The 15,870-nt window shown below is 38.3% G+C and overlaps 1 protein-coding gene across 2 annotated transcripts in view; it reads right to left on the reverse strand.

Annotated features, from left to right (window-relative positions):
- The window catches only part of DLGAP2 (DLG associated protein 2), a 506,645-nt gene that overhangs the window by 318,692 nt on the left and 172,083 nt on the right, over positions 1-15,870 (reverse strand). For both annotated transcript variants that reach the window (XM_026653071.1, XM_026653068.1), the window contains exon 2: positions 2,173-2,205. Coding sequence is in view for 1 of the 2 variants with exons in the window: in XM_026653068.1 (XP_026508853.1) it covers positions 2,173-2,205 (33 nt within the window). In the remaining variant the exon portion in view is untranslated. The remainder of the gene's footprint in view (positions 1-2,172; positions 2,206-15,870) is intronic.

Here is a 15,870-nt window from a genome sequence, read left to right on the forward strand (position 1 = left end):
AGCCTCTTTCCTAGATCAGGGAACTGCCCCCTAAGCTACAGGAGTAGTGGATGAAACAGTCTCTGCCTCCCTCCCTTGGAAATGAATAGAAGTGTATTTTCCATGACTAAAAAAAGTTGGAAGGTACTCTAAAGACAAATACTATCTATGTGTAGCTGAGCAACAGTGTAGCCAATGGACAGATCCCATAGTGTTTTAGATTTCTGGAGCGGGGAGGAAGAGATAATCCAATGAAATAATTGCCAAAATGGGTAATTTTTGAACTTTCATTAGTCTCTCCCTATCAATTTATTTTTCATCAAACCACAATGAAAAATTCATATAGTGCTCAAAAATTATATTCTGTGTGTGGGTTTTTTTGCCATTTTATTGAGACTGCTACAAAAGTGTAAAGCTAGTGTTAAAATGGAACTTCATAAAGCAACCTTAACTCTGGTGCAGCTACCACTGCTCCATAATACTATAGTTAAACCCACTGAGTTTGCTCAGCACCTGGAGATCAGTGCACTCAGAAGCAAAGAAAAAACAGACTGTAAAAATCCTTTTCACTTATCTTTACTGAACTTAATGAGTAGGCTTTAAAAACTGTAGCTAAGATTTAACAATTAGCATACCAGCAGCACTGCACTCAAGGAGTTAGTTGGCACGCCAGAAGAAATTTCCATCTATAACAGTTTGTTTTTGCTCATCTAAACAGCTGAATAACAAGTTAATACAGGTCCCACCAACAAAACAGTCACTCACCATTTGACAGATTTTTTTAAACACATAAAAATGAAGGGCTTGTTATTGAGTACTTTAAAAAAAAAGTCTGAACCCTGTTATTCACTTTTAAGAACACACAGATTTTTTTAATTCAAGTTTGCAAAACTGAGTATGTACTTCTGGTTTTCTGGGGAAAAATGAGCATGATTGTGAAAAGTCAGTTTAGTCATGCACAACAACAGTTAATCCAACACACAACTGTACACTGAGATAGTAAAGTCATCAGTTTGCCACATAAGGCCACTGAACATCTGTTGAATGCTTTTCCTTTATTTGGTCTAATTTTTTATAAACTACATGGAAAAAGCACAGCAACTAGTACTATAGCTTTTTGGTAAAAGGAACGCAAAAATGTCAAAACAAACCTCTCAGGACGGTTAATAAATTAATACGCAGATGAAAAATGTTCTTATGAACTGGATTGTTTCATTAGTTGCAAAGCCCCAAGACTTATCACATCAGACACCATCTTTAATTCTCCTGAATACGGTTATTAGCTTCTCCTCCTCCTCACCCCAAAATATAGAAAGCTTTGTTTTGCTTTTCAGAAACTATTCTGAGCATATAAAGTACTGAAAAATTAAGCTGCCCGTCATAATCAAGCTTCTGAGTTTTGTAAAATGGCTGAAAATGGATCCATCATGGCCAGTATTTTGGATTACTTTTGACAGAGAGGTTCCAGATAGCTGGGTTAGAAGATAATTTTCCTCTTACATTTTGTTTAATAGCAATAAGGGTAATAGAATGCGAGGTTTTTCTCCAATAATGGACTATCTGCTTCAAAAAGTAAAACCCTCAGATTCACCTCAATGCTTATTTAGGTAAATCCGACATCTCATCTTGGTGTTAATTTGGCACTGAAAAATAAATATCATTGGTGCATACGTTTGCATTAATGTTATTGCCTAATTATCCTTGTTTCAAAAGCAGTATTTATTCACTTCACCTGTTAAAAAAGAGCTTCTCTTAGTACTCTGAGTTACACTAAACATGAAAATGTGACCCTTTACAGATTAACTCATTTTCATTTACATTATCCAATGTCCTTTTTTTCCAAATGATGTCTTCAAGTGCCTCATCAGTGTTTCGTATCCCAAATTATACTGGCAAACACACAAAAACTGAACAAAAAGCAAATATTTCCATTTTTACTGTAATGGAATATTTGTCCTTTAAGATAATTTCCTTCTGCCTGGAGCGTGTACTGTGCTTTACTCAGTTTAATTTGATTCATTTTGGTATCTAGCACAGCAAAGTGTGAGTGTTTCTTGTGTTAGCATCATTTCTAATACCATGTTCAATCTACTGTTACCTGTACAAATGAACTAGCAGACTAAACAGATCACTTGAGTCAAGCCTGTGCACTATCAGCTTTGAAAATGATTAAGAATATAGAAACACACTCACCTTCAGGCTCACCACAGAGTGTACACTGTGATTCTGAAAAGAAAAAAGAGAGAGATAAAAGTCATTTCTTCTGCTCATATTTGAGATCATTACTTCTGCTCAAGGGATATCAAATCACAATCATTTACAAATGTAACCCAAACTGGCAGTACTCAAATTGTGCATGAATGAGAAGTATCACAAGAATGACCATAGTGGGTCAGATCAATGGTTCATCTAGCCCAGTATCTTTCTTTCGACAGTGACCAATGCCACATGCTTCAGAGGGAATTAACAGAACAGGGAAATTATCACGTGATCCATCCTCTGTCATCCAATCCCAGCATCTGACAGTCAGAGCATGGGGTTGCATCCCTGACTATCTTGGCTAATAGCTATTGATGGACCTATCCTCCATGAACTTATCTAATTCTGTATTGAACCCTGTTATACTTTTGGCCTTCACAACATCCACTGACCACAAGTTCCAAAGACTGACTGTGGATTGTGTGAAGAAGTACTTCCTGTAGTTCGTTTTAAACCTGCTGTTGATAAATTTTATTGGGTGACCCCTGATTCTTGTGTTATGTGAAGGGGTAAATAACATTTCCTTATTCACTTTCTCCATACACTCATGGATTTTATAAATTTCTATCATATCTCTCTTTACTCGTCTCTTTTCCAAACTGAACAGTCCCAGTTTTTTAATTTCTCCTCATATGAAAGCTGTTCCATACCCTTCATCATTTTTGTTGCTCTTCTCTTCACCTTTTCAATTTTTAATATATATTTTTTATATGGGGTAACCAGAACTGCATGCAGTATTCAAGATGTGGCCGTACCATGATGGCATTATGATATTTACTCTCTTAGTGTTTAACCCTTTCTTAATGCTTCCTAACATTCGGTTAAGCTTTTTTGAATGCTGCTGCACATTGCATGGATATTTTCCCAAAAACTACCTACAGTGACTCCAAGATCTCTGTCTTGTGTGGTAATAGCAAATTGAAACCACATCATTTTGTATGGATAGTTGGGGTGGTGTATTCCAATCTGCATTACTTTGAATGTATCAACATCGAATTTCATCTTACATTTTGTTGTCTAGTCACCCAGTTTTGTGAAATCCTTTTGTTAACTCTTTGCAGTTTGCTTTGGACTTAACTATCTTGAGTAACTTTGTGTTGTCTGCAAGCTGTGCCACCTCACTGTTTACTGCTTTTTCTGGATCATTTATGAAAATACTGAATAGCAGTGGTCCCAGCACAGATCCCTGGGGGTCACTGTTATTTACCTTGGTTCATTCTCTTAACTGAACACATATTCCTACCCTTTATTTCCTGTCTTTTAACCAGTTATTGATCTTTGGGAGAACCTTCCCTCTTATCCCATGACTGCTTACTTTGTTTAACAGTCTTTGGTGAGGGACCTTGTCAAAGGCTTTCTGAAGTTCAAGTACACAATAGCCACTGGATCCCCCTTGTCCACCTGCTTGTTGAACTCCTCAAAGAATTCTAATAGATTGGTGAGGTATGGTTTCCCTTTACAAAGCCACGTTGACTCTTCCCTCATCAAATCGTGTTCCTCTATCTGTCTGATAATTCTATTCCTTTACTATAGTTTCAACCAATTTGCCTGGGACTGATGTTAGGCTTACAAGCCTGTAATTGCCTGGAGCTTCTCTTAAAAATTGGGGTCACATTAGCTATCCTCCAATCATCTGGTACAGAAGCTAATTTAAGAAGTACCACAGTTCTTACTTCTGCAATTTCATATTTGAGTTCCTTCAGAATTTTTGGGTGAATATCATCTGGTCTTAGTGACTTATTACTGTTTAGTTTAATTAATTTGTTCCAAACCCTCCTCTATTGACACCTCACTCTGGGGCTGTTCTTCAGATTTGTCACTTTAAAAGAATGGCTCAGGTGTGGGAATCTCACTCAGATCATCTGCAGTGAAGATCCATGCAAAGAATTCATTTAGCTTCTCTGCAACATCCATGTCTTCCTTCAGTGGTCCTTTAACACCTTACATAATGACAGTTTTCAGAGTAGCAGCCGTGTTAGTCTGTATCCTCAAAAAGAACAGGAGTACTTGTGGCACCTTAGAGAGTAACAAATTTATGCTCTAATAAATTTGTTAGTCTCTAAGGTGCCACAAGTACTCCTGTTCTTTTAACACCTTAGTCATCCTGCAGCCTCACTGACTGTTTGGTAGGCTTCCTGCTTCTGGTGTACTTAATTATTTTGCGGTTAGAATTTGAAGAGCAACTAGCAAAAGACTTTTTAACTTATTATACTTTTACATTTGAGTTGCCAGAGTTTATGCTCCTTTCTATTTTCCTCAGTAGGGTATTCATGACTTTCAATTTTTAAAGGATGCCTTTTTGCCTCTAACTGCCACTTTTACTCTGTTTAGCCATGATGGCATTTTTGGTCCTCTTACAGTTTTTTTAATTTTGGGTATATATTTAATTTGAGCTTCTATTATGGTGTTAAAAAGTTTGCATGTAGCTTGCTGGCATTTCATTCTTGTGACTGTTCATTTCAATTTCCGCTTAACTAGCTTCCTCATTTTTGTCTAGTTTCCCTTTCTGAAGTTAAATACTACTGTGGTCAGTTTCTGGTATTTCCCCTCACACCCAGGATATTAAATTTGATTACATTATGGTCACTATTACCGAGCAGTTCAGTTATATTCACCTCTTGGACCAGATCCTGTACTCCATTTAGGATTAAATCCTAAACTCCCCTTGTGGGTTCCAGGATTAGCTGCTCCAAGAAGCAGTCATTAATGGTGTCTAGAAATTTTATCTCTGCATCCCATCTTGAGGTGACTTGTATCCACTCAAATATGGGGATTGTTGAAATCCCCCATTATTACTGAGTTTTCTATTTTTATAGCCTCTCTAATCACAATTACCATGACCATCCCAGTCAGGTGGTTGATAGTATATTCTTACTGCTATACCCTTATTATTCAAGCACAAAATTTCTATCCACCGAGATTCTATGGTACAGTTTGATTCATTTAATATTTTTACTATATTTGACTATGTTTTCTTTCACATATAGTGCCACTCACCTACCAGCACAACCTACTCTGTAATTCCTATATATTTTGTACCCTGGTATTACTGTGTCCCATTGATTATCATTGTTCCACCAGGTTTCTGTGATGCCTATTATATAAATAGCCTCATTTAATACCAGGCATTCAAGTCCACCCATCTTAGTATTTAGACTTCTAGCATTTATATACAAGCACTTATACAATTGGTCACTTTTTAGTTGTCTGGCTCCATGTGATGTAATTGAATGGGACTCTCTTTTGTTTGACTGTTTCTCTTCAGTTCCTACTTGTACTTCAATTTCTATTCTCTCCTCTTTATCAGGATATAGAGAATCCCTGTTAACAGATCTTCTCCAATGGGATGTCTCTGTCCAACTCATGTGCTCCTCTGCACCAGACAGCATTCCCCCAGTCAGTTTAAAATTTCTTCTACAACCTTTTTCATTTTACATTCCAGCAATGTGGTTCCATTTTGGTTTAAGTGGAGCTCATCCTTCCTGTATAGGCTCCTTCTTCCCCAAAAGGTTGCCAGCTTCCTAATACACCTAAACCCCTCCTCCCTACACCATCATCTCATCCACTCACTGAGACCCTGCAGTTCTGCCTAACTGTCCCTGAGCATGGAACTGGAAGCATTTCAGTGAATACCATTATGGAGGTCCTGGACTACCATCTCTTACCTAAATTTGGCCTCCAGGCCCTCTCTCCTACCTTTCCCCTATGTCATTGATACCTACATGTACCATGACCACTGACTACTCCCCAATACTGCACATAAGTCTGTCTAGATGTCTTGAGAAATGCACAACCTTCGCACCCAACAGGCAAGTCACCATGAGAGTCTCCCGGTCATCACACACTCAGCTATATGTATGTCTCATGATTGAATCCCCCATTACTATTACTGGACTCTTCCTAGTAACCACGATTCCCTCCTCTGGAGAGATATCCGCTGTGCAAGAGGATATCATGATATCCTGGAAGGTGAATTCAAACTATGAGATCATTTCCCTGCTCTTCAGTTTGATGTTCTCCTTTCCCAAGACTTTCATCCTCCTCAACAGCAGAGAGGCTGTCAGACTGGGGGTTGGACTGCTCTATTGTGTCCATGAAAGTCTCATTCCATTTTTATTACACCAAAATTGCAAAAATTACTTTTAATGAAAATAAAGTTTTGTACAAGGAATTTTTTAAAAATAGGTTTTACTCAAATGGTTAAACAATGACAAATCTGACTCTCAGTTACAGCCATGAAATCCCACAGAATCTAGTGGAGTGCAAGGGTGTAACTAAAAATATTTGGTCCCTTAGTATTTTGGATATGGAAAACTGCATGGAGTCACTGGCATCTGAAATCTATAATACCCTCTTAATTTTATTACTAAGAATAATAAATAATAATGGGGGCAGAGTTTATACTCTTTTCTTCCAGAAGGTTTCTAAATTCTCTGGGTCAAGTCCTGCAAATTAGTGAATAACCTGAGTTATGCCCCTCTTTAAAATATTCAGCAATAACGCTAAGGAATAAAGACCCCTGATGCTTCTGTCCCCAACGCAGCATTTGGCAAAGCATGTGAGCCCCTCTAGTCAGACCTACAACACGCTCCTTTCCTCCTCTCTCAATTGCACTGTGGGGAGCTGCCAATGCTGCTCCTCAGCAAGGAGGAGAACACAGAGACTTCTTGCAAAAGATTCCTTCTTCCTGATATCTCAACACTCACACTCACTGTTCCAGATGAGTTTTCACCTTTACATGGCAATGAAGGGCTGCCTGTGATTAGACTGTTTGTCTTACATGTCTTTTGTATAGCAAACACAAAAAATCTCTATTCCCTGAAATACCACTACCTCTGGTGTGGTGACTGTATCAAATTGTGGGATAACTCTATAATGTAGGACAAAACCTGAAAAATACTATCATCAGTTGAAATCACAAGGAGTAATTAAATCAGTGGAATATAATGACCTACACTGGAAGTAGCCCATTAACATCTCTACTCCTAAATATATAGCACCATATACAGTACTTAATGACCACAGTCAGTCAGAGCCTCTGCTTATTTCCCAGATGAAACATGGCACCTCCAACAGCAGAGAAATTGCTACAGCCATGCTGAGACAGAAGTTCAATACTGACTCAGAGAACACTGCCATACACTGAATTACCATCCCAGAAGCATTTTTTTTTAAACTATCCGCATATGTTGATAAGTGTTAACCTTCAAATCTACATTTTTAGATTATGTCCCTTTTAAAAAAACAAAAAAAAACCTCTTCTCCTTGCCAAAATAATGTCACTCCAAGGAAGTATTTTTAAAATACTCTGCAAATAGATAAGAACAAATTGCATATAAGCAACATGTACAGCATAGATACAACCACATGAGTGAGATTTCAAGTCTTCAAGCAAAAAATAAATGTGAACCAATGCATTAGTACTAAAAGTTTAGCAACTAATGTACTCATCCTCTTAGTGGTGTATGTTACAGCCTTAACTATGCTTTATCTAGGTAGATGTTACGTAAATGAATAACAGCATTCTCCCCCTCAACCTCTTTGCCTCCACCTTTTTAAAGTTTGTTTCCATCAGAATCACATGCAAGCTGTCTTGGTGATGCATATTTTAATTTTCAATTGGCAGGCACAACTTCTAAAATGTGAATAAAAAAAGTATTCATTTAAATCATCCAGTAACATTATTCGTACTGTAGCAACAAGGAACCTCAGTACTTAGTCCATAATTCATCCCTTTTATTCACTTAACTCTTATAGGCCTTCCATTGCATTTTGTCCTTTCAGGCCCCGATACCCTGAACACTTAAACGAGTATTTAACTTTAAAGTATTAGCATATGTTGAGTAATATGTAAAGACTACTCACATGTGTAATTAAATAATTAAGAACAAGACACAATAAAATGATTGTTTTAACAGGTTTATTTCATTTCATTTCATGTTTCTTATTCTTGCTATATTAATGTGAACAATCTGTCTGATGGGTGGCAAAGTCAGATACACTGATAAGCAGTTCCTTCTGGAAAACTCTGAAACTGATTTAAAAAAAAAAAAAAACACCACAGCCCTAAAGCAGTAATGGAAGAACCTCAAGAGTTTCAACATGACTGATTGAGACATGGCGCCCAAATACATTAGCGTGACTAAATTATCTCATCTTCTTTGGCTTAAGGGCCCAATCCAATTCCTACTGAATGGCAAATAGTGTACTGGGTTTAAAATCCCCTAGAAGCGGTTAGTCTTGACATTAAGGAAGAACTACCTCTGTGTAGGAAAAGGGGCATGGGGACTGAATTGATTACCAGCTTGACATTTACAGTGAATCCATGATATTATCCAATTTATAGAAGTATCTCTCAAGACAGAGAGCTAAGCCTGACAAGGCAATCAGAATCTTATAACAGGAAACCAGCAAGCCCTTCCTATATTTTAATACTGTCAGTTGGGTGTAACAAGGGAAACTGAGATGTTTGAGAAGAAAAAGAAGGAAGTTAACAGTGTAGGTAACAGTGCAGTTGGTAGATGGTCCAGAAGACTAAACAAAGGGTAAAACAGTGTAAAAAAAAGATAGTAACATATGTTGTGTGCAGTTTAGTAAGCGAGTGATACTGACAAACATGTTGAGGGTTGCTAAGGCAGAGCAGAGGTGGACATACTGACTGCCTCAGTGCCACTATCAGTGGAAAGTTAGAAAAAACATACCAGAGTAAAGCTTAAAAACTAATTTAAATCAGGTGACACAGGCTTGTTTCTGAGTCACTGATGGGTGAATGATGCAAGGGGCAGCTCAGAAGATTTTTTTTTAAGTCTTTCTTGAGGTTTCATTGACAGGGGCAGCAGACCGTGCATAGCTGCTTATACTGATCTCTGGGAAAGAATGGGCTCCAGACTCAGAACTTCTGGCTCGTTTGCTGACCCCGGGTGTTTTATTAACAACTGCTATTCTGGTTTGTAGGCTTTCACAGCATGACCAGTGTGGCGCTCTCTTATTATTCTCAAGAATTCTCAGCACTGTTTTCAAAAGGTCCTCATTCACTGATGTAATCACTATTCACTGATGGCATCACCATCCTCTTCCTCCCCTTTTTCTAATGCATCATAGTACCAGTTTGTTTGTTTGGCCAATATTGCTACAGGATTGCTGTAAATCTGTAGCAGAGTATCTACTCTAATAGCATGCATTGAAAAATAAGGCTCAACCACCATGGCTGATGCCAGGTAGAGCTTTCCTATCAAGACTTCACTGGCACTTTCTTCCCAGATTTGTTAGTTTCAGGTCCTTGCTATAAATAAGCAAGTCATAAGCTTCCTCTTTCACCTCTCAGCACACTCAGAGAAGGCTGATGGGATTTTCATTTTGAATTTCTCAATTCTTGCCCTGCTGAGAATGAAAAACACTTGAATTGACTGCGATGTCTCTGTGTGGATTGGGAGAAAGCAGACTAAGTGGATGTTGATGATTCATAAGTGATCTTATGCTTACAAATTTCCTCTATTCCAACCAGCTACTTGGGGAGGACCAGGCCTCCTTAAAGTTTTGCTTGGCTCATCAATCACAAAAATAAAAACAAGACTTGTTCTATTAGACATGTAGATAAGAACATGTTTGAGAGACTGTATGGAGGGAGTTTGTTTGTAAGAGTACAACTCATTTTAAGAGGTCTCAGTACTGATTGTATGTTTGAACATCCAGCATAACTATAGTAAGGTTTCTATGGATATCCCAGTTGAGAAAAACCTTGAAGGACACACTGGCTTTGCTGGTATGCATGGCAGCACATAATGTATTTGTATGCTGCCTATGAGAGAATGAACAATGTTCTGATTGGTACTCGCAATGGTACTGCTCTAAAATTAGATTCACTAGGTTTCAAATGACCATACAAAAATACACATATTATGGATGTGTGTACATACTTATATATAAAAAACAAAGGCTTGAAATCTCATTAAGTTATTTCTTAAAAAAGTCTTTCAACTTTTTTTCTCAGCTAGATCTTATATCTGGGAAGGGAAGATTTCTCTGTGAGGTGGGTCCATATAGATATCTATTTCAGTGTTCTCTCTCCTGTTGGTCTATTAGCCCTCAATTCTGTGAGCACTCACATGTGAGTTGCCTGATTATAGGAAGTATTTGTGACAAGATCATTTCTAGGCTCCTGACAAATTACTTCTGGGTCCCTGGTCAGCTGCAAAAGACAAAACGGCTTTAATTTGGCTGTTCCCCCTTCCAGTGCGGGACCATCTGCAGCAGTCATACTCAGCAACAAACAGGCAAATCACTCAGAGCAACTCAGAACAATAGTCCCTCATCAAACCTACCTTCCCTCAGGAAGGTTCTGTCAGGCAGTCTACTCAGTTCCTGGCCCTAGCCAGGCTGCTCTCAAGGAATGGAAGCTGAAGGACTGCTCTCACTCCAAGCCAGTTCCTAACTGAGCTGGACTCTCCCCTTTTCATCCGCCTCTCTAAGCCTAATACCTACTGCACATGTAGCAGGGCAGAGCTGACTGATCCCACAGCAGATAGTTAACCCTTTACAGTGTGGGGTTTTTAATACCCCATCACAGTATTATGTTAAATATTATATATTAAGTCTACTTGGGGAGTTGAAGGAAGTGTTTCCCACTGCTGATGCTGGTCGTTTCACCAGGTTCACAAGAGCTATAGATAGATACCTAGATATAGATTAGCACCTTATTTGTTGTTCCTCTCTTGACCTGACATTCTCAATTCAGTCTTTAATTTTTTTTTCTCCTTAGTACACTGTTGGAGACATATGGCTAACTAAAGACCTCTCAGTCTTGTAAACACTTAACGTGAGCAACTTCCATTGGACTAATAATAGTTATGATTAGTTTATGGTTTTAAAGTGATTTCAAGTAGTGTATCTCCATACTGTGTACAAGGACTAAGTATTATTTTTGGAATAAGCATGAAGTAGATATCTAACATTTTTTGCCTTCACACTGACTTTAATTTCTCCTTGTTTTGACATCAAAAGAAATAATAAAAAAAACATAAGAATAGCTGCATCATGAAAAGCAAAACCCGGAGTTATATTTATCCTTATATTTCAGTGTCATGATTTATGAAAGAAAATATGCCAAAAAGGCCAAATATTACTGTTCGTGAAGCAGAACATTCATATGTTACACATAGCACACACCACAATTATGATTAATTATGCCATAAACTGAACTCAGCTGGCCAAATTCATTCCTGGTGTAATTTCACTCACGTAAATGAATGGGCTAAATTTGGCTTAGTCACTAGTTATTTACCAAACTGACTAATTAAATTTTTTTCACATTTTGAGTATTTTAATTAAGATACACAGAACACACAGTATTCTTTTCTTAACCACTTGCTTTTATATAAATTAACACAGTTTCCTCCCTTTAATATGGCCAGTGAAGTCAACAGGCGTCAACATATAATACAAAGAGATTTTAAATAGATTTTAAAGCCAGGTGGGAGCATCATCATAATCTAGTCTGACCTCCTATGTAACAAAGGTCATAGAACCTCGCCCAATAATTTCTGCATCGGGTCCATAACTTCTATTGGGCTATAGCACATATTTTAGAAAGCTATCCAGCCTTGATTAAAGATTGCAAATGATGGCAAATCCACCATGTCTCTAGGTTTGCTTCAATGGTTAATTACTCTCAGTGTTAAAAATGCACCTTATTTTTAGTCTGAATTTGTCTAGCTTGCACTAAAAGATCATAATCAAAGAGACACAATACTCTTCTTCCTATAAAGTAGTATATGCTAGCCAAGACTTTCAGAAGTGACTAGTGATTTTGGCACTTAAACTGAAGCACCTCAAAGGACCCTTACTTTCAGAGGATGGATGTTCAGAATGTTCTAAACTGTTATTCCACCAACACCAATATATACTATATGTAGCACACACAGTTCTCCTCTGTAACAAGACCTTCCTTTGTAATATCCCACAAGGTTCATTTTTTGGCTCTCTGCTCTTTTCTATCTACCATCTATCTTTGTGCTTTTATCTCTATCATTATCCTTAACTACAAATTAAACCACAATAATTCTAATTTTTCATCACTTTTAAAGACTCTTATTTGTCTATCTTGAGCAGGTAAACTTGTGACTTCTCAATTTGTTTCAGCAACAGTAAATGCTTCAAAAGAAAGGTCTTCTCTTGGGAACGACGAACATCCTCAAGCACAATTTCACGTTCTCCATCTCACTTCTTAGTGTATGCACAATGTGCTTTAGGTGGCACATGACCAGGATTCATCAACATATTTGGTCTTCTGGTTGGATCATTAGCTTCCCTGGCTGAGGCCAGGTACTGACATGGAGTGCGACATGAATGCTGATCCCACTACTTGATTCCTATTAGCCTACACAGACCATAATCTGAAGCTAGGTCTACACTACCGGGGGGGGCGGGGTTTCGACCTAAGATACGCAACTTCAGCTACGTGAATAGCGTAGCTGAAGTTGCGTATTTTAGGTCGACTTACCTGGCTGTGAGGACGCCGGCGAGTCGACCGCTGCCACTCCGCTGTCGACTCCGCTTCCGCCTCTTGCCACGGCGGATTTCCAGAGTCGACAGCAGAGCGATCAGGGATCGATTTGATCGTGTCTAGTGAAGACGCGATAAGTCGATCCCCAACAGATCGATTGCTACCCGCCGATCCGGCGGGTAGTGAAGACATGCCCTGAGTGTGATCCATGACCTTGAACTCTTCTCACCCTACTGTATCTCCTCTTTCTGAAAACCTACCTATCCCTATTACTGCAACATATGTCACTGTCCTGTTTCACTCCACCTCTGCTAAATCATCATTCACATTCTTGTCTTGACTCATGCAACATTCTTCTCCCTGTGGGTCTCCCTAAGCTCCAGCATGGTCAGAAGGATGGCCACACCATCCCATAGTCAAACAAACTCATTCTTTTTAGGATATAGCTCAAAGTTGGTCTCCCTTTTTATAAAAAAATCTTCCCACCTATTGAGGAGGGATGGTCTTGTGGTTAAAGCATCACAATGGAACTCAGGAGATCGGGGTTTTGTTATACCTTTTCTGTGTGATCATGGACAAATCATTTAACCTCTCTACATCTCAGCTTTCTGTCAGTAAAATACTGACTACAATACTTCCCTGCCTCATAAGAGTGTTTGTGATGTAAAATTCCTTAGCACATGAGGTGATCCAATACACTGATGAGCATTCTAAATGAGACTACAAATAAAATACTTCACAGACCGTGTGTGTGTGTGTGTCTCTCTCACTCCTCCACTTCCCTGCACCCTCACTCTCTGTGTAACACCAGTCTTTTCTGTCTCTCCCTCATGTGATCTGTTGATTTGAAGAAAAAAAAACCTTCTCTGCTGCAGCGCCTGTCTTCTGGAATAATCTTCCTGAATCTCTCTGCCTCAACCACTCTCCATCTCATTTTAAAGCTCAGCTACAAACATGTGTAGTCTCTCTTGCTTATATTTCTTAAAATTTCCTCTCTCTTCCAGTTACTACCTAACTCTGTAGGTCACAGGTTTGAATGAAAGAAGCTATAAAAATAAAATATTATTGTACTGCATTGTGCGTTTCACACTGATGAAGAAGGGAGTTCATAGGATTTTGAAAATACACCAATTTACAGACCAGCAAAAACCCATAAGCTACATAATATTACTGAACACCACTGTTGAAAAATCAGAATTCCAAGCATTACAAGAAGAATGGAGATTATTTTTGTTATGGAGTGAAATATACTTGTCCTCCCAGTGAAATATAGTTTTGTTTGTTCGAACATAAATCTTTGGAATGAAACATAAAATCAAGTAGGAATTCCAGTAAACTTTAAAAATCCATTCTAACATTAGCATTTAATACTTCAAATTTTCATTTCACTGATATCAGAGGAAGAAGGGTGCTGCAACTGTTTGTAATACTATTGCATTACCATCAGTATGTGTTTACCCTGATGTCACTGAAACGGAATTCACAATTCTTACTGTGCCATTTAAAGAGAAATAAAGTATCCGTATATTATATTGGGATTTAGCGAAGCTAGTAGATAAGGCATAATTTAGGGCTGTGCTGAGAGACCATTAGTCATTTTCAGGATTTTGGTCCAATATTTGTATCTAAATGCAACTATGAATAGTGTCCATAAAAGCTGATTGTATTATGAATTGTGTTTCATTCTCTCTTTTTATGTCTCCCAATTTATGACTCCCTATATTATCTACCATCCCTCTTCTTTTCTTTATCTGGAGCTCTCTCACCCTGTTGATTTCGCACTGTAGCACAGTGCTGTCAGATGAAATGTAAATGTGACAGACTCTGATTCACAACTAGCATGTTTGATTCACTCCAAAGATCGAGTGAGTCCTTCTGACAGCTTCCCAGTTCAAAATGAATGTCTTAGCATTTCCTGCCCTATGCTCACATATCCACATAACTAAGAGAGGTCTCATCTCGTAGAGATATCCATAGGCAGAATTTTTAAACTCTACAAAAATGTCTTTAAGGATCATATGAGTGAAATGGTGCAAGTACAGAAAACTTTGTGAATGCAGGGGTGACTCGTCTAACAAGGTTTCACCAGAGCAAGGACTCAGTCCTATTTTTGCAGTAAGGGCACTATTAGCCTGATCCAAAGCCCACTGAAGTTAGTGGAAAGGGTCCTGTTTTACCTACCTGTCATGCAGCCAAGAAGTGGTAAGAAGAATTGTGTCAGCATCACTTCCTAATACACCGCTACCTCGATATAACGCGACCCAATATAACACAAATTCGGATAGAACACGGTAAAGCAGTGCTCCGGGGGGGCAGGGCTGCGCACTCCGGTGGATCAAAGCAAGTTCCATATAACGCGGTAAGTTTTTTCAGCTCCCGAGGACAGTGTTATATCGAGGTAGAGGTGTACTATATGACTTTTTTATTGTGTGTGTTCATGCTTGCATCAGTGCAAGCAAAAAAATCAGACTCCAGAGAATATTAAAAACATACCAGGGGTTAAATAGGAACTTGGCTTATTTCCATGAACAGTCATAGAAGAGCCATATCTGAACAGATTCAGATAAGTTAAGCGGTCAAATAAATAATTATTAATAATATTTCTATTTTAAAAGACCTTTCCTGAAAAGCACTGCACTAACATTTAAATGCAACAGCCAACCATCAAAGTATCACAAAGAATGTATATAAAAATTGAATGATACTAGCTATTTAGAATCATTGTGACTAAGCCAATAAATGCCTTTCATCCCTGTGGACCCATTTCTACAAAAACACTTATTACTGAGCATATTGCTTGTTTCCATGAATAATCTCTTTCATTGGTAATCTAACTCTAACCCTTCCCTCTTTTCATTTACAGTGTGGCCACTCTTGAACGGGGTGTGCAGTTCCTGCCATATGGAAAAGACTTCTTGAATATCTTATACCTTCCGCATGGGTCAATTCTATTTGCTATCTTCAGTGATTTAGATAATGGCATACAGAGTGCACTTATAAAGTTTGTGGATGATTCCAAGATGGGAGGGGTTGCAAGTGCTTTGGAGAATAGGATTAAAATTCAAAATGATGTGGACAAATGGAGAAATGGTCTGAAGTAAACAGGATGCAATTCAATAATGACAAATGCA

Source organism: Terrapene carolina, unplaced genomic scaffold (genome assembly GCF_002925995.2).
Source record: "Terrapene carolina triunguis isolate 2854851 unplaced genomic scaffold, T_m_triunguis-2.0 Scaffold42, whole genome shotgun sequence".
Classification (NCBI taxonomy): domain Eukaryota; kingdom Metazoa; phylum Chordata; order Testudines; family Emydidae; genus Terrapene; species Terrapene triunguis.